General features: G+C 39.6%; 1 protein-coding gene across 3 annotated transcripts; it reads right to left on the bottom strand.

The window, feature by feature from the left end:
* Window positions 1–1,931: 1,931 nt before the first annotated feature.
* Window positions 1,932–16,236, bottom strand: LOC115118578 (B-cell receptor CD22-like). Of its 3 annotated transcripts, none has more exons than XM_065001142.1 (16): window positions 16,218–16,236; window positions 10,224–10,301; window positions 9,593–9,940; window positions 7,871–8,092; window positions 7,344–7,712; window positions 7,003–7,233; window positions 6,559–6,774; window positions 6,067–6,399; window positions 5,741–5,956; window positions 5,312–5,581; window positions 4,677–4,940; window positions 4,314–4,577; window positions 4,062–4,152; window positions 3,890–3,944; window positions 3,573–3,808; window positions 1,932–2,084 (listed from the first exon to the last, which is right to left on the bottom strand). In XM_065001142.1, the coding sequence occupies exons 2-16, from the start codon at window positions 10,276–10,278 to the stop codon at window positions 1,973–1,975; spliced, it is 3,282 nt and encodes a 1,093-aa protein (XP_064857214.1). In that variant the 5' UTR covers window positions 10,279–10,301; window positions 16,218–16,236; the 3' UTR covers window positions 1,932–1,972. The 3 variants fall into 3 exon arrangements, with proteins under 3 accessions (XP_064857214.1, XP_064857215.1, XP_064857213.1); XM_065001143.1 differs by lacking the exon at window positions 16,218–16,236 and adding an exon at window positions 10,891–11,181 and having other exon boundaries at window positions 1,932–2,410; XM_065001141.1 differs by lacking the exon at window positions 16,218–16,236 and adding an exon at window positions 10,891–11,177.
* Window positions 16,237–25,071: the final 8,835 nt, after the last annotated feature.

Raw genomic sequence — 25,071 nt, 5'->3', positions numbered from 1 at the left:
ATAGAATAGTACAATACTGTATAATGTAATAGAATAGTACAGGACTGTATAATGTAATAGAATAGTACAGGACTGTATAATGTAATAGAATAGTACAGGACTGTATAATGTAATAGAATAGTACAGGACTGTATAATGTAATAGAATAGTACAGGACTGTATAATGTAATAGAATAGTACAGGACTGTATAATGTAATAGAATAGTACAGGACTGTATAATGTAATAGAATAGTACAGGACTGTATAATGTAATAGAATAGTACAATACTGTATAATGTAATAGAATAGTACAGTACTGTATAATGTAATAGAATAGTACAGTACTGTATACTGTAATAGAATAGTACAGGACTGTATAATGTAATAGAATAGTACAGTACTGTATAATGTAATAGAATAGTACAGTACTGTATAATGTAATAGAATAGTACAGTACTGTATAATGTAATAGAATAGTACAATACTGTATAATGTAATAGAATAGTACAATACTGTATAATGTAATAGAATAGTACAGGACTGTATAATGTAATAGAATAGTACAATACTGTATAATGTAATAGAATAGTACAATACTGTAATAGTACAGTACTGTATAATGTAATAGAATAGTACAGTACTGTATAATGTAATACAATAGTACAGGAATAAATAGTACAGGACTGTATAATGTAATATAATAGTACAGGACTGTATAATGTAATACAATAGTACAATACTGTAATAGTACAGTACTGTAATACTGTAATAGTACAGTACTGTATACTGTAATAGAATAGTACAGGACTATATAATGTAACAGAATAGTACAGTACTGTATAATGTAATAGAATAGTACAATACTGTATAATGTAATAGAATAGTACAGTACTGTATAATGTAATAGAATAGTACAGGACTGTATAATTTAATAGAATAGTACAGGACTGTATAATGTAATAGAATAGTACAGGACTGTATAATTTAATAGAATAGTACAGGACTGTATAATGTAATAGAATAGGAACAAAATAGAAAAAAAGATGTAATGTTCGTATATATTTTTTAATGAAAAATGTAAATAAGAATAATATATATATACACACACACACTACTGGTCAAAAGTTTGGGGTCACTTAGAAATGTCTTTGTTTTTAAAAGAAAAGCACATTTTTGGTCCATTAAAATAACATCAAATTAATCAGAAATACAGTGTAGACATGGTTAATGTTGTAAATGACTATTGTTGCTGGAAATGGCATATTTTTTATGGAATATCTACATAGGCGTACAGAGGCCCATTATCAGCAACCATCACTCCTATGTTCCAATGGCACGTTGTGTTAGCTAATCCAAGTGTATAATTTTAAAAGGCTAATTGATCATTAGAAAACCCTTTTGCAATTATGTTAGCACAGCTAAAAACTGTTGTCCCGATTAAAGAAGCAATAAAACTGGCCTTAGACTCGTTGAGTATCTGAAGTATCAGTATTTGTGGGTTCCATTACAGGCTCAAAATGGCAAGAAACAAATAACTTTCTTCTGAAACTCGTCAGTCTATTCTTGTTCTGAGAAATGAAGGCTATTCCATGCGAGAAATTGCCAAGAAACTGAAGATCTCGTACAACGCTGTGTACTACTCCCTTCACAGAACAGCGCAAACTGGCTCTAACCAGAATAGAAAGAGGAGTGGAGGCCCCGGTGCACAACTGAGCAAGAGGACAAGTACAGCATTGTTTATAAGACAAAACTGACCATAGATCAGCACTCCAACTAAGTGTGAATACAGTAGTCCTGTGTCTCAGTTGGTAGAGCATGGTGCATGGCTTCCATTCCCAATGGGGCCACCGGCATGTAAAATGTATTCACACATAATTATAAGTTCTGGGTTTGTTGTGTTCAGTTCTTCTTGGTTCTAGGTTTGTTGTGTTCAGGTCTTCTTGGTTCTGGGTTTGTTGTGTTCAGGTCTTCTTGGTTCTGGGTTTATTGTGTTCAGTTCTTCTTGGTTCTGGGTTTGTAATGTTCAGGTCTTCTTGGTTCAGGTTTGTTGACTGTACTGTAGAGAACAGAAGAGTCCTCCTCAGCTGCTTGTGCTGCCGTGGGTCTGAAGAGAGAGAAACAGAAATGAAACAGAATCTGCATCCCCAAAAACCTTCATATACTCTTTATAGTACATTACTTTGACCAAGGCCTCTAAGGTTATGGTGAAAAGTAGTGCACTAAATAGGGAATAGGGTTCCATTTGGAACACAGGACAGTTCCTCAAAACCACCACTCTCTCATTATAGACATGGGAATCGTCTTGAGATTTCCATTGTTGGGTTTGTAGTTTAAGGAAATGACATCACTAGTGGCCACTAGGGGTCAACTCTTTTGCTTATTGATGACATCATGGTCTTCTCGTCCAATAAGCAGCAGCATATGAATGAGCTGTAATCAAGAATACAGCTTGTTTACAACCAAATCTAAAACAAATGACAGGTAAATAGTACGTTATAGAAGAGGCAGATTCTTTGGGCGATTTCACTCGTTTTTGAGAAACTATCCCCAACCATCTATTCACTTCCTCATCCTCGTTGTTCAGTCAGTGGGCTCCAAAAACACCCCAAAACATCCTTTTAGAGACTAAAAAGCTCTAAGTAGTCTATAGTGATGCGTCTTTAGATGTTGTACACATGAAATGGTGTCATTCTGAACTTAATCCGTAATGTTCCATGTTGTTGAGACTTGAACGATGCTTCTCGTCCGTTCTAGCAGCCTGATACACTGAGAATAGAACAGTTGGACGGAGAAACAGCAGGAGTCACACAAAACGGAATATAACGTTGTGGCTAAAGTTCAGAATGACACAATGTCATGTGTACAACTGTTACATCTAAAGACCTGCATCACTATACTGAGATATTTCTGTTTCTAAAAGGACGTATTTGGGTGTTTTTGGAGCATTTGTTCATGTTTTTCAGAGCCTCTGTACTGCACAACGAGGATGAGGAAGTGAATTGCTGGTTGGGGAAAGTTTCTCTAAAACAAGTGAAATCACAAAGTTGTCTGGACCCGAATACAACATAGCAGTTACATCAACATGTTTAATTTGGTTGTAAAAAAGCCAACTTCTCCTTTAATGTGGTGTTTTCACAATGCTCTATAATTGGCTCTATGTTGTTTTAATGTGGTGTATTCACAATGCTCTATAATTGGCTCTATGTTATTTTAATGTGGTGGATTCACAATGCTCTATAATTGGCTATATGTTATTTTAATGTGGTGTGTCACAATGCTCTATAATTGGCTCTGTTGTTTTAATGTGGTGTGTTCACAATGCTCTATAATTGGCTCTGTTGTTTTAATGTGGTGTGTTCACAATGCTCTATAATTGGCTCTATGTTATTTTAATGTGGGTTATTCACAATGCTCTATAATTGGCTATATGTTATTTTAATGTGGTGTGTTCACAATGCTCTATAATTGGCTCTGTTATTTTAATGTGGTGTATTCACAATGCTCTATAATTGGCTCTATGTTATTTTAATGTGGTGTATTCACAATGCTCTATAATTGGCTCTATGTTGTTGTAATGGCAGAATATGCTCACCGGGTGGCAGCACTGGGGAGGTTGAATTTCACAGCATCGTCCTGGACATCCTCATCCTCTTTCTGGGGTTGAGGCAGCTGGACGGTGGAGTACAGAGGCACTTCCTGGTTTTTGGAGCGAGAGAAGTGGACGCTGGTGTAGTGAACATCATCCTGGTCATATGTGGACTCTGTCTGTGCTGCAGTGGGGGCTGTAGACATACTTGAGACGTTTTCATACACTGGACTAGAGTCTCCCTGATGGGAAGAGGACAGACAACATGATGAGTAGAAATGATTCACAAAGCAATACAAATAATCTGATAGTAACAGACTCACCTGTACATTCTCTGATGTGTCTTTTGTGTCAGAGGTGGATATGGAGGCCTTCTTCCTGGTTTGCACATTAATGAATGAATGAATTTATTATTGAATGAATCAATGAATCAATGAACAAAGTAAGTTAATAAAAAAGTGTTAGAGTGAAATAATCTTTAAAAGAATCACTCACCTGATCCACATGAGTCCAGAGAGACAGAGGATGAGAACCAGAACAACCACTATGATTCCTACAGCTGCAGTCTGAACTGAGGTTTGTTTCCCTATAATAAAATATGGATGATATGAGAACAGTGCAATATTTGTTAACTGATCTAATCTCAAAGTATATATAATTATAAAACAAAGTTTTATAAGCTAAAGTATAATTATTAATATTAGTTTGAAACAATTTTGTGTTGAAATATTTAAGATGAAACTTCACCTGGTATAATGATCATCAGAGCTGTAGAGTTCCTAGATCCTCTTCTATTCCAGGCCTCACAGTGGTAATGTCCACTGTCCTTAGACTTGAAGTTACTGATGTTGTACATCTGTCCACATCCATTTAGAAAAGTCTCATTTTGAAAGTACCAGGTGTATTTGTCCACAGGTGGGTTGGCATCACTGCTGCAGTTCAGAGTCACTGAACTGCCCTCCACTATTTCACCAGAGGGACTGACTGACACTGAGGTGTTCTTTGGGCCGTCTGGTGGACAATATGTAACAGTGTATTAAATAGTGTTTTACTTGTTATTTAAAAATGAATTTAAATGTGATCCTCTGATTAAAGATGAGGTGAACTTACACTGAACGTCCACAGACACAGAAGGAGAGTTGAGACGTCCATATTTATTCTCAGCTTCACAGTAATATTCTCCTCTGTTCTCAGAGATGATGTTAGTGATGCTGTAACTCTGTCCTGATGCTTTTGGTGAGGTTACGTTCTTCTTGTACCAGGTGTATTTGTCCACAGGTGGGTTGGCATCACTGCTGCAGGTCAGAGTCACTGAACTGCCCTCCACTATTTCACCAGAGGGACTGAGTGACACTGAGGTGTTCTTTGGCGCATCTAGTAAAGGAGAATTTGTCCGACGGATAGGACAGTAGTATATTTATGACAGTAGTATATTTATGACAGTAGTATATTTATGACAGTAGTATATTTACGACAGTAGTATATTTACGACAGTAGTATATTTACGACAGTAGTATATTTACGACAGTAGTATATTTATGACAGTAGTATATTTATGACAGTAGTATATTTACAAATGATATGTCATGTCAAAAATAAATGATCTGTTAAGTCAGAGAACTATCTAAAACTCTAACTTACACAAAACGTTAACAATTTGGAGATGTTATGCTTTAGGACTACTTCATTTAGTTATAATTGTTTTGCTACCTTATCATTCAAACACTGAGCTGTACTTTACTCACACTTCACATCCATGTTTATGGTCCTAGACCTGTCTGTCCCCATCTCATTCTGGGACACACAGTCGTACTCTCCAGTGTCAGATGACTGGATTTGATTGAAGACATGCTGTGGTCCTGTCATACTCTGATAGTCACCTCCATTCTTCTTGTACCACCAGGTGTAACTCTGGACAGGTGGGTTGGCATCACTGCTGCAGGTCAGAGTCACTGAACTGCCCTCCACTATTTCACCTGAGGGACTGACTGACACTGAGGTGTTCTTTGGTTTATCTGATGGAAAATACCAAATGTTTTGTCAAAGTAACATTAGCAATTAGTAATTTAAAAAAAAAATTGTTCTAAAATGATTGATAAAGTAAGACGTCTCTTTAACCTGAATACATGATACTTGCTGAGTAGTAGAGTACTGTACTATTGTACTGTACTCACAAACTGTAGGAGAGCTGAGATCCTCATGTCCTTTTACAGCACAGAAGTAGCTGTCTGCATCCTCACTGCTGATGGAGTACATGGGGGAGGAGACACCTTGTACATTCTGTCCGTTCTTGTACCAGATGTAGGTGGGGTTGTCAGTCAGAGTACAGGTGGTGATACAGGTCAGTGTCTTCTGTCCCTCTGCAGCAGGAGTCACCTTCACCTGCAGACCTGAAACAATATGTATAAAACCACATACACCTCGGTGTTAACAGGATGGTTCATATATTTATCCTGTAATTCAATATGATTTACAGTTGTATCATACAGGGTAGTATTACCTGTGACAGACAGACTTGTTCCTGGGAAACTATGACCCCATTCAAAGCTGTTTGCTTTAAAAGTGAACCGATACTCAGCTGAGTCCTCCTCTCTCAGATCTGTGATTCTCAGGGTGGAGGGACCTCTGTATGTTCCAGTGTACTTCACACGACCTGCATACCCTGTGTCTGTGGTTAGGTCTTCAGGGGTCGACTTATCACTTCTAAACCAGAATGATGATGTGGTGTAATAATAACCAACATAAGTACAGGATATGAACACTGTTGACCCCTTCAAGACACAGGTTCTCATCTTATTGTAATTCACTATGTTGCAGCTCTGACCCTGAACACCTGAAACATAATGACAAGAGGGTGTGATTTACACAGTGGAATATTGAGCTTCAGTAATCGTGTGATACAGTTTTGTTAGACAACTCTGAAGCTGTTTAGCAGACAGAATAATTATATATGAAAAGTTATACTAGAATACTGAGTTGAATTCTTACTCACACACTGCAGGAGAGTGGAAATCCTCATGGCCTTTTACAGCACAAGAGTAGCTGTCCTTAGCATTAGGGAGGACTGAATAGGTGGAAGTCTTCACAGTTACTACCTGTCCGTTCTTGTACCAGGTGTATGTGGGGTTACCAGTCAGAATACAGGTGGTGCTACAGGTCAATGTCTTGTAATTTGAATAATGTTTAGGAGTCACCTCCACCTGAAAACCTAAATGGAAGGGGAGTAAAAACAGATTACATCGTTTAGAATTAATGATTAATTTCCTGACTCTTCAAAACTGTATAATGTGCTATGCAGTGTTACCTGTGACAGAGTACATACATCTATGACATTGTCTGTCATTTCTATGTAATGATGAATATGGAAGTATTACCCTTCTCATTGACCTTAAATGACTGATACTTCCTGTTGAATTCTAGTTTCATTCAGACTCACAAACTACAGGAGAGGGGAGAGCCTCATGACCTTCAACAGCACAGGAGTAAATGTCCACAGTAGAATCCCAGACCATCAGCATATTACTAGCGTGTTGTTGGGAAGTGGGCTCATCTAGATGTTGTCCGTTCTTGTACCAGATGTAGGTGGGGTTGTCAGTCAGAGTACAGGTGGTGATACAGGTCAGTGTCTTCTGTCCCTCTGCAGCAGGAGTCACCTTCACCTGCAGACCTGAAACAATATGTATAAAACCACATACACCTCTGTGTTAACAGGATGGTTCATATATTTCTCCTGTAATTCAATATGATTTACAGTTGTATCATACAGTGTAGTATTACCTGTGACAGACAGAGTTGTTCCTGGGAAACTATGACCCCATTCAATGTTGTGTGTTTTAAAAGTGAAGCGATACTCAGCTGAGTCCTCCTCTCTCAGATCTGAGATTCTCAGGGTGGAGTGACCAGTGTATCTCCATCTCTCTTTGTCAGGGTACTTCACACGACCTGCATACCCTGGGTCTCTTGTTAGGTCCTCAGGTGTCAACTTATCCCTCCACCTAGATCTCTGTTTAGGACTAAACCAGAGTGATGATTTGACTGTATCATAACCACTGCCATAAGTACAGGATATGTCCACTGATGACCCTTTCAAGGCACAGATTGTCCTCTTGGAGTAAGTCACTCTGTTGCAGTCCTGACCCTGAACACCTGAAACATAAAGAGGGCATTATTTCCACAGTGGAATCGTGAGTTTCAGTAATCTAAAGTAGTTATTCCATCCTGTTCCAACTGTGAGGTCTGTTCAGCAGACAGAAGAGTTATACTTGAAAAGTTATACTAGAATACTGAGTTAAATTCACACTCACACACTGCAGGAGAGAGGAGATCCTCATGGCCTTTTACAGCACAGGAGTAGCTGTCTTCATAGTTACTGTAGACTGAGTATTTGTACTGGGGGGAGGTGCTCTCATGTAGATGTTGTCCATTCTTGTACCAGATGTAGGTGGGGTTGTCAGTCAGAGTACAGGTGGTGATACAGGTCAGTGTCTTCTGTCCCTTTGCAGCAGGAGTCACCTTCACCTGCAGAGCTGGAGTTGATCACAACATTAAAACCCTGAAACACCTGTTCTATAGTTTATTCACATGATGCAAGACATTCTCAAACTCTTTTCATTCTTAAATATGTTTCATATATATAAATCCAATTTCTAGATCTAAATGGACAGTAGATATTAATTCAACAGACTAGCAGCATAAAGCATGTAACTGTACCTGTAACAGACAGAGTGACTCCAGGACCACAAGTATATATAATGTATCTGTACCTGTAACAGACAGAGTGACTCCAGGATCACCAGTATATTGAATGTAACTGTACCTGTAACAGACAGAGTGACTCCAGGATCACCAGTATATAGAATGTTACTGTACCTGTAACAGACAGAGTGACTCCAGGATCACCAGTATATAGAATGTAACTGTACCTGTAACAGACAGAGTGACTCCAGGATCACCAGTATATAGAATGTAACTGTACCTGTAACAGACAGAGTGACTCCAGGATCACCAGTATATAGAATGTTACTGTACCTGTAACAGACAGAGTGACTCCAGGATCACCAGTATATAGAATGTAACTGTACCTGTAACAGACAGAGTGACTCCAGGATCACCAGTATATAGAATGTAACTGTACCTGTAACAGACAGAGTGACTCCAGGATCACCAGTATATAGAATGTTACTGTACCTGTAACAGACAGAGTGACTCCAGGATCACCAGTATATAGAATGTTACTGTACCTGTAACAGACAGAGTGACTCCAGGATCACCAGTATATAGAATGTTACTGTACCTGTAACAGACAGAGTGACTCCAGGATCACCAGTATATAGAATGTAACTGTACCTGTAACAGACAGAGTGACTCCAGGATCACCAGTAAATAGAATGTTACTGTACCTGTAACAGACAGAGTGACTCCAGGATCACCAGTATATAGAATGTAACTGTACCTGTAACAGACAGAGTGACTCCAGGATCACCAGTATATAGAATGTTACTGTACCTGAGACAGACAGAGTGACTCCAGGATCATCAGTATATAGAATGTTACTGTACCTGTAACAGACAGAGTGACTCCAGGATCACCAGTATATAGAATGTTACTGTACCTGTAACAGACAGAGTGACTCAGGGATCACCAGTATATAGAATGTTACTGTACCTGTAACAGACAGAGTGACTCCAGGATCACCAGTATATAGAATGTTACTGTACCTGTAACAGACAGAGTGACTCAGGGATCACCAGTATATAGAATGTTACTGTACCTGTGACAAGACAGAGTGACTCCAGGATCACCAGTATATAGAATGTAACTGTACCTGTAACAGACAGAGTGACTCCAGGATCACCAGTATATAGAATGTTACTGTACCTGTAACAGAGTGACTCAGGGATCACCAGTATATAGAATGTAACTGTACCTGTAACAGAGTGACTCAGGGATCACCAGTATATAGAATGTTACTGTACCTGTAACAGACAGTGACTCCAGGATCACCAGTATATAGAATGTTACTGTACCTGTAACAGACAGAGTGACTCCAGGATCTCCATAATATTTCCCTCTGGTCTGATCTGTTATGAATCTGAACTTGTACGTAGCTGAGTCTTTCTCTCTCAGGTCCCTGATTTTCAGGTTGCAGTCATTCTTCTTATCCCCATTATACACCAGACGACCTGCATACTCTGGGTCCTGACCTAGATCTTCAGGTTCTACACCAGTCTCCATTTTAGTGAACCAGAGTGTTGTTGTGACTTTATGACCTCTGGGATATGTGTAAGAGCAGGTCAGCTCCACTGTTGACCCCTTCAAGGTGCAGATACTCTGAGTGGTGTATGTAACACTCCAGACATACTGACCCAGTACCACTGAAACACAAGTCACACAACACAATGGTATAAGAATGAGAACGAGGTCTATTGGCTCACACTGAAGGTAGGGTTTGTCCACATTTTGTTGCCATAGTTCCTGATTTGAGTGTGAATGGAAACCACAGATAAGCATCACTCAGTGAGGTGTGAAAGATAACTATTTAAAGTGAAGTGGAGACTCCTAACAGAACACACCAGAATAACATTATGATTCTTATCCTTTTAGAAATGTCTGTAGATTGATAAACAGAGTGATTAAAAGATAAGAATGAGACCATACCTGCTACAGACCAGAGAAAGACCACCAACACACTTCCTGCTGTTCTCAAGGCCATTGTTGCATCTCCCACCCTGCAGTCTTAGAAACATAAACAACTCACTCTATAGCTGGTGAATAACTACATACAAACCATCAGGGGCAGCAGGTAGGACTCTAGTCAAAAGTAGTGCACTCTATAGTGAATATGGTGTCATTTGGGATGCAGGTATAACAACTCATCATCATCACAGCCTTGAGAGGATGGTGTGTAAATAACATCCATCATAATAGTTTGGTAATATGGTGTGTCAGTGGTATCGGCAGGTAGTCTAGCAGTTAAGAACGTTGGGCCAGTAACTGAAACATTACTGGTTCAAATCCCAGACCTGGCAAGGTGGAAACCTCTGCCATTTTGAGCAAGGCAGTTACCACCAGCTTGAATGATAACTCCTGTCCCCAAGCTGTGAGGATAAACAACAAGTCACATATACCTTCTATATCATCATTATATCATAGTGTCTGTATCCACAAAGTGTCCCAGAGTAGGATCTACTTTTCCCATTTAGATCATAATTATATGGACCAGCAGGACCTGATCCTAGATCAGCACTCCATGTCTGAGACCCTTGAGTACATGACTTACGGCTAAAAACAAAATACTATATTTCAAGATCTCAAGAGTACTTACAGACTGAAGGGGAGAGGTCTTGTACAGTGAGTCAACTGACTGGTATTGAGTGGGAACTGCTAGTAAATGTGTGTTCTGTGGTTGATACATATTTATAGTAGTCAGAACACAAGTAGCTGATGCAGAACAGTCCTTTCCTTCCTCTTTAAGACATTAACATGCATGATAATCAGAACAGCATGTCAGAGAAGGGAGGTTACTGTATTAAAATGGGTCCTACATTTCTATAATGGACAAAATGTCCCCCATTTCCACTTTCATTTAAATACAGAACCATGTTAACAATATGTTGACTATTCTATTTTGAATGTTTATAATATCTTAGAATGTGTTGTCTTGTCCCTCTGAGTTCTACATGGAACAGGTCAAAGTTCCATTTACATTTGGTCAGTTCCATGATGTCATTCATTCTATTCTACAAACACATTCAATTTACTCTCCTCATCAGCTGCATCAATGTGGTACTGAAGGTTCCAGTGTTCTAGAGTAGAGCTCCCCCTACTGGCATCTCAACATTACTGCACCATCCTAATAACAATGACCTTAATAATGTTGGGCTAATAACAACATTCCAAACTGACAATACATCAGATAGAATGGTGAAACACAACACTGGCTACTTGACAAAGTCACATTTAATCACACAAACACTGAAGTCTGTAGTACTACAACATACCACTATCATATTATGTTACACTGTTGACCCTTGTGTACAGTATTGGTAGTAGCATTAGTTAGCAGAGACATCAGTATGATCATCACCACAGTCTGCTGTCCATATACTGTATATTCTAATGTAGCCTGCTATCCATATATAGTCTAATGTAGCCTGTTATCCATATATAGTCTAATGTAGCCTGTTATCCATATATAGTCTAATGTAGCCTGTTATCCATATATAGTCTAATGTAGCCTGTTATCCACATATAGTCTAATGTAGCCTGTTATGCATATATAGTCTAATGTAGCCTGTTATCCATATATAATCTAATTTAGCCTGTTATCCATATATAGTCTAATGTAGCCTGTTATCCACATATAGTCTAATGTAGCCTGTTATCCATATATAGTCTAATGTAGCCTGTTATCCATATATAGTCTAATGTAGCCTGTTATCCATATATAGTCTAATGTAGCCTGTTATCCACATATAGTCTAATGTAGCCTGTTATCCATATATAGTCTAATGTAGCCTGTTATCCATATATAATCTAATGTAGCCTGTTATCCATATATAGTCTAATGTCGCCTGTTATCCATATATAGTCTAATGTAGCATGTTATCCATATATAGTCTAATGTAGCCTGTTATCCATATATAGTCTAATGTAGCCTGTTATCCATATATAGTCTAATGTAGCCTGTTATCCATATATAATCTAATTTAGCCTGTTATCCATATATAGTCTAATGTAGCCTGTTATCCATATATAGTCTAGTGTAGCATGTTATCCATATATAGTCTAATGTAGCCTGTTATCCATATATAGTCTAGTGTAGCATGTTATCCATATATAGTCTAATGTAGCCTGTTATCCATATATAATCTAATTTAGCCTGTTATCCATATATAGTCTAATGTAGCCTGTTATCCATATATAATCTAATTTAGCCTGTTATCCATATATAGTCTAATGTAGCCTGTTATCCATATATAGTCTAATGTCGCCCGTTATCCATATATAGTCTAATTTAGCCTGTTATCCATATATAGTCTAATGTAGCCTGTTATCCATATATAGTCTAATGTAGCCCGTTATCCATATATAGTCTAATGTAGCCCGTTATCCATATATAGTCTAATGTAGCCTGTTATCCATATATAGTCTAATGTAGCCTGTTATCCATATATAGTCTAATGTAGCCTGTTATCCATATATAGTCTAATGTAGCCTGTTATCCATATGTAGTCTAATGTAGTCTGTTATCCATATATAGTCTAATGTAGTCTGTTATTCATATATAGTCTAATGTAGCCTGTTATCCATATATAATCTAATTTAGCCTGTTATCCATATATAGTCTAATGTAGCCTGTTATCCATATGTAGTCTAATGTAGTCTGTTATCCATATATAGTCTAATGTAGTCTGTTATCCATATATAGTCTAATGTAGCCTGTTATCCATATATAGTCTAATGTAGCCTGTTATCCATACATAGTCTAATGTAGCCTGTTATCTTTACATATTCTAATGTAGCCTGTTATCCATATATAGTCTAATGTAGCCTGTTATCTTTACATATTCTAATGTAGCCTGTTATCCATATATAGTCTAATGTAGCCTGTTATCTTTACATATTCTAATGTAGCCTGTTATCCATACATATTCTAATGTAGCCTGTTATCCATATATAGTCTAATGTAGCCTGTTATCTTTACATATTCTAATGTAGCCTGTTATCCATACATAGTTTAATGTTGTGGTGAAATCCTGCACAGAGCCTTCACCGTGCGCTGCCACTTTAAGAGCACATCAGCAGTCAGGAAGGAGGAAATAAAGCTCTTCTGGCTCTTTGTGTGGAGCTGTTGGTTGGACCACAGTGTGTGCAACTCTGCAGAAGTCCTGTTTATTTTCAGTGTGCTTAGTTGTAAAGTGTTAAGTTGATTGCCGGTGTTTCCTCTCTAGGTCGTGGTTTTAAAATAATTATTTTTCCAGGTGTTGAAGTTAGTTTCACTTTAGGTTCTGAATGAAAGATGAAAAGAGGTGATTTATAGACATCTCTGTTTGGGCCAAATGAAAGCTGGTCCAGACCGGGCAAAACCTCAAACAAACACAGACGTCTATGATTGGTTCAGATTTGGTCCGGACCAGACCAAAAACCAACGTCCGTGAACGTGGAAATCAGGGCCGGTCTGGATGTACCAAAAACCATCCAAAAGGTGTCCGTGTTGGACGATGCTTACTGAGGTAAAGACTACAGTGTTGTCTGTAAGCCAGTTCGGACATGACCCAAAAATATGTCCAAAAATATGTTTTCTACCATGTTGACCTGTTCTTACGGGGTGTTTTCTACCATGTTGACCTGTTCTTACGGGGATGTTTTCTACCATGTCGACCTGTTCTTACGGGGGTGTTTTCTACCATGTCGGCCTGTTCTTACGGGGGTGTTTTCTACCATGTCGACCTGTTCTTACGGGGGTGTTTTCTACCATGTCGGCCTGTTCTTACGGGGGTGTTTTCTACCATGTCGGCCTGTTCTTACGGGGGTGTTTTCTACCATGTCGGCCTGTTCTTACGGGGGTGTTTTCTACCATGCTGACCTGTTCTTACGGGGGTGTTTTCTACCATGTCGACCTGTTCTTACGGGGGTGTTTTCTACCATGTCGACCTGTTCTTACGGGGGTGTTTTCTACCATGTCGACCTGTTCTTACGGGGGTGTTTTCTACCATGTCGACCTGTTCTTACGGGGGTGTTTTCTACCATGTTGACCTGTTCTTACGGGGGTGTTTTCTACCATGTTGACCTGTTCTTACGGGGGCCTTTTCATCAACTTAATTAGTCCTGATTCCTGTGACTAATCAATGTGGCTAATTATTAAGCTTTGAATATCAGCCACCCAACTTTATCAGGCAGAGTTATCCTGAGCCTTTTTGCAATGTGTTTACACAGCAACAAATCCAGAAATATTTTTTTTCCCCGCTATTATCAGCCTTGTAAAACAATTGAAGGATACAAACTTGAAACCACTGATCATGACAGTTTAGCCAACGGGATGAATCTCCTGGACAGCAGTGACTATCCTGGTTATCCAGTCCATATTGTCTATTTTAGTTTGACCTGTCCTGTTTTTAGAATATGTTACGTATGGGTGGTCCTGGGAACCAAACTGACACTGCAGGTGCTCTACCAACTACTCTATCTACGTCACAACCCACCATCACTGTGTCTCATGTTAATACTACTCCTAAACACAACCCTCCATCACTGTGTCTCATGTTAATACTACTCCTAAACACAACCCACCATCACTGTGTCTCATGTTAATACTACTCCTAAACACAACCCACCATCACTGTGTCTCATGTTAATACTACTCCTAAACACAACCCACCATCACTGTGTCTCATGTTAATACTACTCCTAAACACAACCCACCATCACTGTGTCTCATGTTAATACTACTCCTAAACACAACCCACCATCACTGTGTCTCATGTTAATACTACTCCTAAACACAACCCACCATCACTGTGTCTCATGTTCATACTACTCCTAAACACAACCCACCATCACTGTGTCTCATGTTAATACTACTCCTAAACACAACCCACCATCACTGTGTCTCATCTTAATACTACTCCTACACACAACCCACCATCACTGTGTCACATGTTAATACTACTCCTAAACACAACCCTCCATCACTGTGTCTCATGTTAATACTACTCCTAAACACAACCCACCTTCACTGTGTCTCATGTTAATACTACTCCTAAACACAGTCCACCATCACTGTGGCTCTTGTTAATACTACTCCAAAACACAGTCCACCATCACTGTGTCTATACTACTCCTAAAGCTCTTACAAAGCATTCATTCATTCAATCACTCATAACTCTTACTTTAGGCCATTTTCAAAATGTCTCCACAACAATCTGTTGCTCTGAGAGCTCTTAAAATAGCCTGCACAAGTCTTAATGTGAAACCACATGTACAACATACATCCCAACTTTTGTAGCAGACAATAAAGCTCAGTACTTGTCAAGTGCCAAAAATGTTGGTCGTGACTGTATATCCCACAATCTGATTAACATGTAAAAATACACTCGCACGCACGCACGCACGCACGCACGCACGCACGCACGCACGCACGCACGCACGCACGCACGCACGCACGCACGCACACACACACACACACACACACACACACACACACACACACACACACACACACACACACACACACACACACACACACACACACACACACACACACACACACACACACACACACACATGACCCTGTTATACTATGACAGTGAACATGACCCTATTGAATGGAGATCTGGGTATTACTGGTAAACTCTACTGATCATGTTTTAAACATGTAAATGAATAAACTGAACTAAACTAAACACATGAAATCACAGTCCAGGATCAGTATTCACAATGTGTAGGAGAGCTGATCTGGGATCAGTTCAGCCTTTTAGATCATAATTATATGGACCATCTGAGACACTTTATGAATACAGGCCCTGATGTAACAACCAAAACACAGTTCAAAATAAACCAACAAGTACAACGATACAGGAAGTCATGTGATGTTTGGATAAAAACATCAAAACTAAAACTATATTTCAAGATATCGTCAAGTGTACTTACAGAGTGAAGTGAAGAAGAGAGGTCTTGAACAGTTAGTCAACTTACTGTCACTGCTTGGAAACAAGAAGTAGTCTTCTGTGAGTGTTAGTAGAAGCAGGCGTAGCCTAAGTGTGAGTTCTGTGGTTGACACATTTTAAAGTAGCCTAGTCAGGGCATTAACATGCAGGAACAGCATGTCACATAAGGGATGTTACTGAATCTAAATAGAAAATGGTCTAAAGTCAGAATACTGTAGTTACATTTCTTTATTTGAGGAGTGGACCTACATGTTTTACAAGAGACAACATGTGACCCATTCCCATCACTCCTCATCAGCTGGTACTGAAGGTACCAGAACAGATGAAAGGGGAGTATCTTTGGTTCCAGTGTTCTAGACTAGAGCTCTCCCTACTGACATCTCAACATTACTGCAGCCTCCAGGCCTCATATCTCCCGACTAGTCCGATGAAATACAAAATAGAAGGTAGAAAATGTCAAAAATATATATAGAATAAAACAGTCATGCACGAAAAAATACTGTGTTATTGGGACTTATGTTGAACTGGTGTTTCAATTGAGTGAACTAGTGATCTCAACTAGCTTGTTAGCTACATGAAGCTGCTGTTATTCAGTGATAAACAAGCATTTTTGTGCATCACACAGCTACTCTGAATGTACTGGATTGTGAACAATATGATGCGCTGCCGCTGAATTACAGCAAGACCCCATAGTTAGCTAGTGAGCTAGTTAGTTAGCTGACATTTAGCTATCAACATTAGCTAGCTAGAAACAACAGACAACAGTGAGCTGTCATTATGACAAGGCCAAGGCAAGCTGCTCTGTTTATCCACTGTGTTCTTGTGTGAAAGAGATGTCTTCAGCTCACTGATCTTCAGAACAACGGACTCAAAGTGAACCCTGACATCCATGTAACCTAGTCTGTGTGTCCTACTGTATTTGTGTCTGAGTGATGAGTGTTTTTTTTTCAATGACAGTTTATCTCCTGACAGTAATGTAGCAGGTCTGACGAGCCTTCAGCCGAGCCACTCATTGGCTACATGGTTCAATGGCGCCATCATTTGTCCAATAAGCAGAAATAACATCAAATTGGAAATCATCATAAATCAATGTATTCATAATTCATTCATGTATTTATTGTAAGAAAATTGTATTATTTACAACATGATGCTGGTATGATGTTTATCCTGTACTGACACTGATCCACACACAATCTTTCATGTATCTAAATATGTAATATTTTTTAAAATAATAAAACAAGCAATATCATGACCCTGAACAATATGGTATTATTTAATATAACATGTGGAATAATGTCTGACAGCAATACAAAGTAAATCATCATGAAACACATCAGGATCAACTTGGTCCGGGCCTCCCGTGTGGCGAGGTGGTTTAAGGCACTGCATCACAGTTACTAGCTGGTTCAAGTCCAGACTCTGTCGCAGCCGGCAGACCCATCGGGGGGCGAGTAACTGGCCCAGCGTCTTCCGGGTTAGGGAAGAGTTTGGTCGGCAAGGATGTCCTTGTTCCATCGCGCTCTAGCGACTCCTGTGGCGGGCCGTGTGTGTCACGGTGTTTCCTCTGACACGTTGGTGTGGCAGGCTTCAAGGTTAAGCGGGCGTTGTGTTAAGAAGCAGTGTAGCTTGTTTGGGTTGTGTCGCGTGGCTCTCAACCTTCGCCTCTCCCGAGTCTGTAACTACCAATTAGATAGAACGAAACTGGGGGGTGAAAGTAAATCATGTATTTTGACTGAACATTTATTTTTTATTTTTTATTTCACCTTTATTTAACCAGGTAGGCTAGTTGAGAACAAGTTCTCATTTGCAACTGCGACCTGGCCAAGATAAAGCATAGCAGTGTGAACAGACAACACAGAGTTACACATGGAGTAAACAATTAACAAGTCAATAACACAGTAGAAAAAAAATGGGCAGTCTATATACAATGTGTGCAAAAGGCATGAGGAGGTAGGCGAATAATACAATTTTGCAGATTAACACTGGGGTGATAGATGATCAGATGGTCATGTACAGGTAGAGATATTGGTGTGCAAAAGAGCAGAAAAGTAAATAAATAAATAATAAAAACAGTATAAAAACAGTATGGGAACATAACATGTTACATTAGACCAGGGGTGTCAAACATACGGCCCGCGGGCCGGAACCGGCCCCCAAGGAGGTTCGATCAGGCCCGCAGGATAATTTGAAAGTGGAAAAAATGCATAAAAGACATGGAATTAATATTTTTAATTCGCTGCAATTCATGGATTATCCGCTAAGGGGCGCACTCTTTCCATCAGAGTAGAAGACAAGCCGCATCACTGAGACAGACTGAAAACAGCAGACGGTATCAATGCGCCATCTGCTGCTTGTTACGACGTTGTTAATACCTTGGTCTCTACCTCTCCGCTACACCCTCATTAGCCAAAATGTCGTTATCCAAACGGAGAAAAGTAGATAAGGAGTGTAGAATTTTCAAAGAAAAATGGACCACGTCCTATTTATTTACAGAGATGCACGGAAAACCTTCGTGCTTGGTGTGTTTGCAACAAGTTTCGGTATTGAAGGAATATAATATTCGACGCCACTACGAGACTCATCACAGCGAAAAATATGACGGCTTGCAAGGACAACTGAGAAGAGATAAGATTAACGAATTGCTGGCGGGTCTGAGGAAACAGCAGTCAACTTTCATCCAGAGCCGAGAAGTCAGTGAAGCAGCGGTAAAAGCCAGCTACCTAATTGCTAGCGAAATAGCATTAGCATCGAAGCCGTATTCCGACGGTGACTTTGTTAAACGATGCATGATGAAGGCGGCTGAACTTGTATGTCCCGAGAAGCGACAAGCTTTTGCCAATATTAGCCTGACGAGGAATACTATAGCAGAGAGGATTTCGGAACTATCGGCAGATTTAGACAGTCAATTGAAACAGAGAGTCAAGTCATTTATTGCATTTTCCGTGGCAATTGACGAGAGCACTGACATCACAGACGTGGCCCAACTGGCCATATTTATTCGAGGAGTTGATGAGACATTGACTGTTACTGAAGAGTTTCTTGAGTTGGTGCCAATGATGGACACCACAACAGCCGAGGACATTTTCGGCTCTGTCGTTGCTGCATTGGACAGAGTTGGAGTGGACTGGTCCCGCGCTGTCAGCCTGGCTACAGACGGCGCGCCATCCATGGTCGGAAAGAAAGCAGGTGTCGCGACAAAGTTCAAAGACAAAGTACAAGCCCTTAATGGAGGAGATCGTTTCTGGACATTTTACTGTATTTTGCACCAGGAGGCATTGTGTTGCAAGTCGCTGAAAATGGACCACGTCATGGAGGTGGTTGTTCGCACTGTAAATTTCATCCGGTCCAGAGGTCTGAACCATCATCAGTTTGACAAACTTCTCAGCGACAGCAACATTACCCACAGCCTGCCATACCACACTGAAGTGAGATGGTTAAGCCGAGGCGCTGTGCTGAGGCATTTCTTTGATCTACGAGAGGAAATCGGACAGTTCATGGAGAAAAAAGGAAAACCGGTATTGGAATTACAATCTCAGGAATGGCTACGGGACCTTGCATTCTTGGTTGATATTACTGAACACTTGAACAATCTGAACAAAATGTTGCAAGGCCGCAAAAAAGTTGTCACACAGTTTTCTGACAACATACATGCATTTAAGTTGAAGCTGACTTTGTGGGAGATGCAACTGGCAAATGGCAACCCTGCTCATTTCCCCTGTCTGAGAGATGTGTGTGTGACCAGACCTGATGCAGACATGAAACGGTACAAAGACAAAATTGCAGGACTACTGCGGGAGTTTGAGAAACGTTTTCAGGTATTTGGTGAACTTGAGACAGAATTTTCAGTTTTTCGCTCACCTTTCACAGTTAAAGCTTCTGATCTGCCGGTCGAAATTCAGCTAGAGATAATTGATTTGCAGTGTGATGCAGATTTGAAGGGCAAATTTGCCTCTGTAGGTCTGGACAGATTTTATCAGTATCTACTACCAGGGTACCCCAAATTAACAGCCCTGGCTGCTAAAATTTTGTGCATGTTTGGGACAACCTACCTTTGTGAACAAATTTTCTCAGTGATGAATATCAATAAAACAAAAATGCGTTCAAGGCTCACAAACAAGCACTTAAATGACATTCTGAAAGTGACAGCTAGTCAGGACATGACACCTGGTGTTGATGCACTTGTACAGGCCAAAAGATGCCAAGTTTCAGGAACAAATACAAGTCCAGACTAGACTAACACCTTTAAAATGCTGCCTTAGATACTGTTTGCATTGAAAGAATACAGCTCTGTGAAGATGAATCCTTACTGTGGTGATTTAAAAAATGTGCACTTTAATGTTAGTCAGCAGCTTCAAAACAAAAGTTGTGTGATGGAATTCTACTGTTCATACAACTCCATAAATTTTCAATTTCGTGGAGCAGTGTAGCAGAGTATGGTATAATTTTAATGGTCCGGCCCACTTGACATCTTCCTAGGCCGTATGTGGCCCACGATGCGAAATGAGTTTGACACCCCTGCATTAGACTATATATGGATAACATGTTACATTAGACTATATATGGATAACAGGCTACATTAGACTATATATGGATAACAGGCTACATTAGACTATATATGGATAACATGCTACATTAGACTATATATGGATAACAGGCTACATTAGACTATATATGGATAACAGGCTACATTAGACTATATATGGATAACAGGCTACATTAGACTATAAATGTATAACAGGCTACATTAGACTATATATGGATAACAGGCTACATTAGACTATAAAACTATAGAACGCCGCAGCCCGTCTGGTGTTCAACCTTCCCAAGTTCTCTCACGTCACCCCGCTCCTCCGCTCTCTCCACTGGCTTCCAGTTGAAGCTCGCATCCGCTACAAGACCATGGTGCTTGCCTACGGAGCTGTGAGGGGAACGGCACCTCAGTACCTCCAGGCTCTGATCAGGCCCTACACCCAAACAAGGGCACTGCGTTCATCCACCTCTGGCCTGCTCGCCTCCCTACCACTGAGGAAGTACAGTTCCCGCGCAGCCCAGTCAAAACTGTTCGCTTCTCTGGCCCCCCAATGGTGGAACAAACTCCCTCACGACGCCAGGACAGCGGAGTCAATCACCACCTTCCGGAGACACCTGAAACCCCACCTCTTTCAGGAATACCTAGGATAGGATAAAGTAATCCTTCTCACCCCCCCCCCTTAAAAGATTTAGATGCACTATTGTAAAGTGGCTGTTCCACTGGATGTCTTAAGGTGAACGCACCAATTTGTAAGTCGCTCTGGATAAGAGCGTCTGCTAAATGACTTAAATGTAAATGTAAATGTATAAATGTATAACATGCTACATTAGACTATATATGGATAACAGGCTACATTAGACTATATATGGATAACAGGCTACATTAGACTATATATGGATAACAGGCTACATTAGACTATATATGGATAACAGGCTACATTAGACTATATATGGATAACATGCTACATTAGACTATATATGGATAACATGTTACATTAGACTATATATGGATAACATGTTACATTAGACTATATATGTATAACAGGCTACATTAGACTATATATGGATAACAGGCTACATTAGACTATATATGGATAACATGTTACATTAGACTATATATGGATAACATGTTACATTAGACTATATATGGATAACATACTACATTAGGCTATATATGGATAACATACTACATTAGACTATATATGTAAAACATGATACATTAGGCTATATATGGATAACAGGCTATATTAGGATATATATGGATAACAGGCTACCTTAGACTATATATATGGATAACAGGCTATATTAGGATATTTATAGATAACAGGCTACCTTAGACTATATATATGGATAACAGGCTACATTAGACTATATATGCATAACATATATAACATAACATAACATATATATATATATATGGGTAACAGGCTACATTAGACTATATATGTATAACATGCTACATTAGGCTATATATGGATAACAGGCTACCTTAGACTATATATATGGAATACAGCCTACATTAGACTATACATGGATAACAGACTACAATAGACTATATATGGGTAACAGGCTATATTAGACTATATATGTATAACATGCTACATTTAGGCTATATATGGATAACAGGCTACCTTAGACTATATATGCATAACAGGCTACATTAGACTATGTATGTATAACATGCTACATTAGGCTATATATGGGTATCAGACTACATTAGACTATATATGGTTAACAGGCTACATTAGACTATATATGGGTATCAGACTACATTAGACTATATATGGATAACATGCAAACATTAGACTACATATGGATAACATGCTACATTACACTATATATGGAAAACAGGCTATATTTGACTACATATGGATAACATGCTACATTAGACTATATATGGATAACATGTTACATTAGACTATATATGGATAACATGCTACATTAGACTATATATGGATAACAGGCTATATTAGACTAGATATGGATAACAGGCTACATTAGACTATGTATGGATAACAGGATATTTTAATGTGTGTATACATACAGTATATAGTGTAAAATATGTACTTTAATATCAGGTTTTAAAAGTGAGATTTTCATTGGACAGTTACTACTTCTTGTGACTCCCCATCCCGGGTCTGGGAGCATAATCATCGCCTGACACTAATTAGCATAACGCATCGGACATAAATCTTCCTAGAAAATCTTCTTATTCTTGAAAATCACAAGTGAAATATATTGGAATACAGCTTAGCCTTTTGTTAATCACCCTGTCATCTCAGATTTTCAAAATATGCTTTACAGCCAGAGCTAGACAAGCATTTGTGTAAGTTTATCGATAGACTAGCATAGCATTATGCCCTGCTAGCAGCAGGCAACCTTGTCACGAAAATCAGAAAAGCAATCAAATTAAATTGTTTACCTTTGATGAACTTTGGATGTTTTCACTCACGAGACTCCTAGGTAGATAGCCAAAGTAAATTTTTTCCCAAAATATAATTTTTGTAGGCGAAATAGCTCCGTTTGTTCTTCACGTTTGGCTGAGAAATCACCCGGAAATTGCAATCACGAAAACGGCGAAAAATATTCCAAATTAGCTCCATAATATCGACAGAAACATGGCAAACGTTGTTTATAATCAATCCTCAAGGTGTTTTTCAAATATCTATTCGATAATATATCTGTTGGGACAATTCGTTTTTCAGTAGGACCGATTGGAGTAATGGCTAACTCTGTATTTTACTCGAGAGTCACCCTGGGAGCCATCAGGTGACCACTTACACAATGTATCCGCCTACGGCTATTCTTCAACATGAATGCGTAAAACTACGTCACAATGCTCTAGACACCTTGGGGAATACGTAGAAAGCGTAAGCTGGTTGATAGCACATTCACAGCTCAATAGGGACTCATTGGAACGCAGCACTTTCAAAATATGGGGCACTTCCGGATTGGATATTTCTCAGGCTTTCGTCTGCAACATCAGTTATGTTATACTCACAGACAATATCTTTACAGTTTTGTAAACGTTGCTGCATCCTGTTTCTATTAATCATCCTTGAGATGTTTCTACAACTTAATTGGAGTCCATCTGTAGTAAATTCAATTAATTGGACATGATTTGGAAAGGCCAACACCTGTCTACAAGGTCCCACAGTTTGCAGTGCATGTCAGAGCAAAAATAATGAGGTCGAAGGATTTGTCTCTAGAACTCCGAGACAGGATTGTGCTGAGGCACAGATCTGGGGAAGAGTACCAAAACATTTCTGTATTTTTTAATGTCCAAGAACACAGTAGCCTCCATCATTTTTAAATAGAAGATGTTTGGAACCACCAACACTCTTACTAGAGCTGGCCGCGTGGCCAAAATGATCAATCGGGGGAGAAGGGCCTTGGTCAGCGAGGTGACCAAGATCCCGATGTTCACTCTGACAGAACTCCAGAGTTCCTCTGTGGAGATGAGAGAGCCTTCAAGAAGGACAGCCATCTCTGCAGCACTCCACCAATCAGGCCTTTATGGTAGAGTGGCCAGACGGAAGCCAATGGCACATGAAAGCCAAAGGCAACTAAAGACTCTCAGACCATGAGAAACAAGATTATCTGGTCTGATGAAACCTGAATGCCAAGCATCGCGCCTGGAGGAAACCTGGCACCATCCCTACGGTGAAGCATGGTGGTGGCAGCATCATGCTGTGGGGATATCTTTCAGCGGCAGGGACTGGGAGACTAGTCAGGATCGAGGGAAAGATGAATGGAGAAAAGTACAGAGAGATCCTTGATGAAAACCAGCTCCAGAGGGCTCAGGGCCTCAGACTGGGGTGAAGGTTCAACCTTCCAATAGGACAAGGACCACAAGCACACAGCCAAGACAAAGCAGGAGTGGCTTCGGGAGAAATCTCAATGTCCTTGAGTGGCCCAGCCAGAGCCCGGACTTGAACCTGATCGAACATCCCTGGAGAGACCTGAAAATATCTGTTCACCGACACTCCCCATCCAACATGACCAAGCTTGAGAGGATCTAGAGATAAAAATGGGAGAAATTCCCCAAATACAAGTGTGCAAAGTTTGTAGCGTCATACACAAATAGACCCGAGGCTGTAATCGCTGCCAAAGGTGCTTCGACAAAGTACTGATTAAAGGGTCTGAATACTTATGTAAATGTGATATTGCAGTTTTTTTTGTATTTATACATTTGCAAAATTGTCTAAAAACTTTTTTTGCTTTAGTATTATGGGGTTTAGTGTGTTGATTGATGAGGACAGAACTATTTCATCAATTTGAGAAACATCACAACATGTGGATAAAGT

Source organism: Oncorhynchus nerka, linkage group LG15, assembly GCF_034236695.1.
Source record: "Oncorhynchus nerka isolate Pitt River linkage group LG15, Oner_Uvic_2.0, whole genome shotgun sequence".
NCBI lineage: Eukaryota > Metazoa > Chordata > Actinopteri > Salmoniformes > Salmonidae > Oncorhynchus > Oncorhynchus nerka.
The sequence above is the reverse complement of the archived record's forward strand: the minus strand, read 5'-3'. Positions and strand labels throughout refer to the sequence as shown.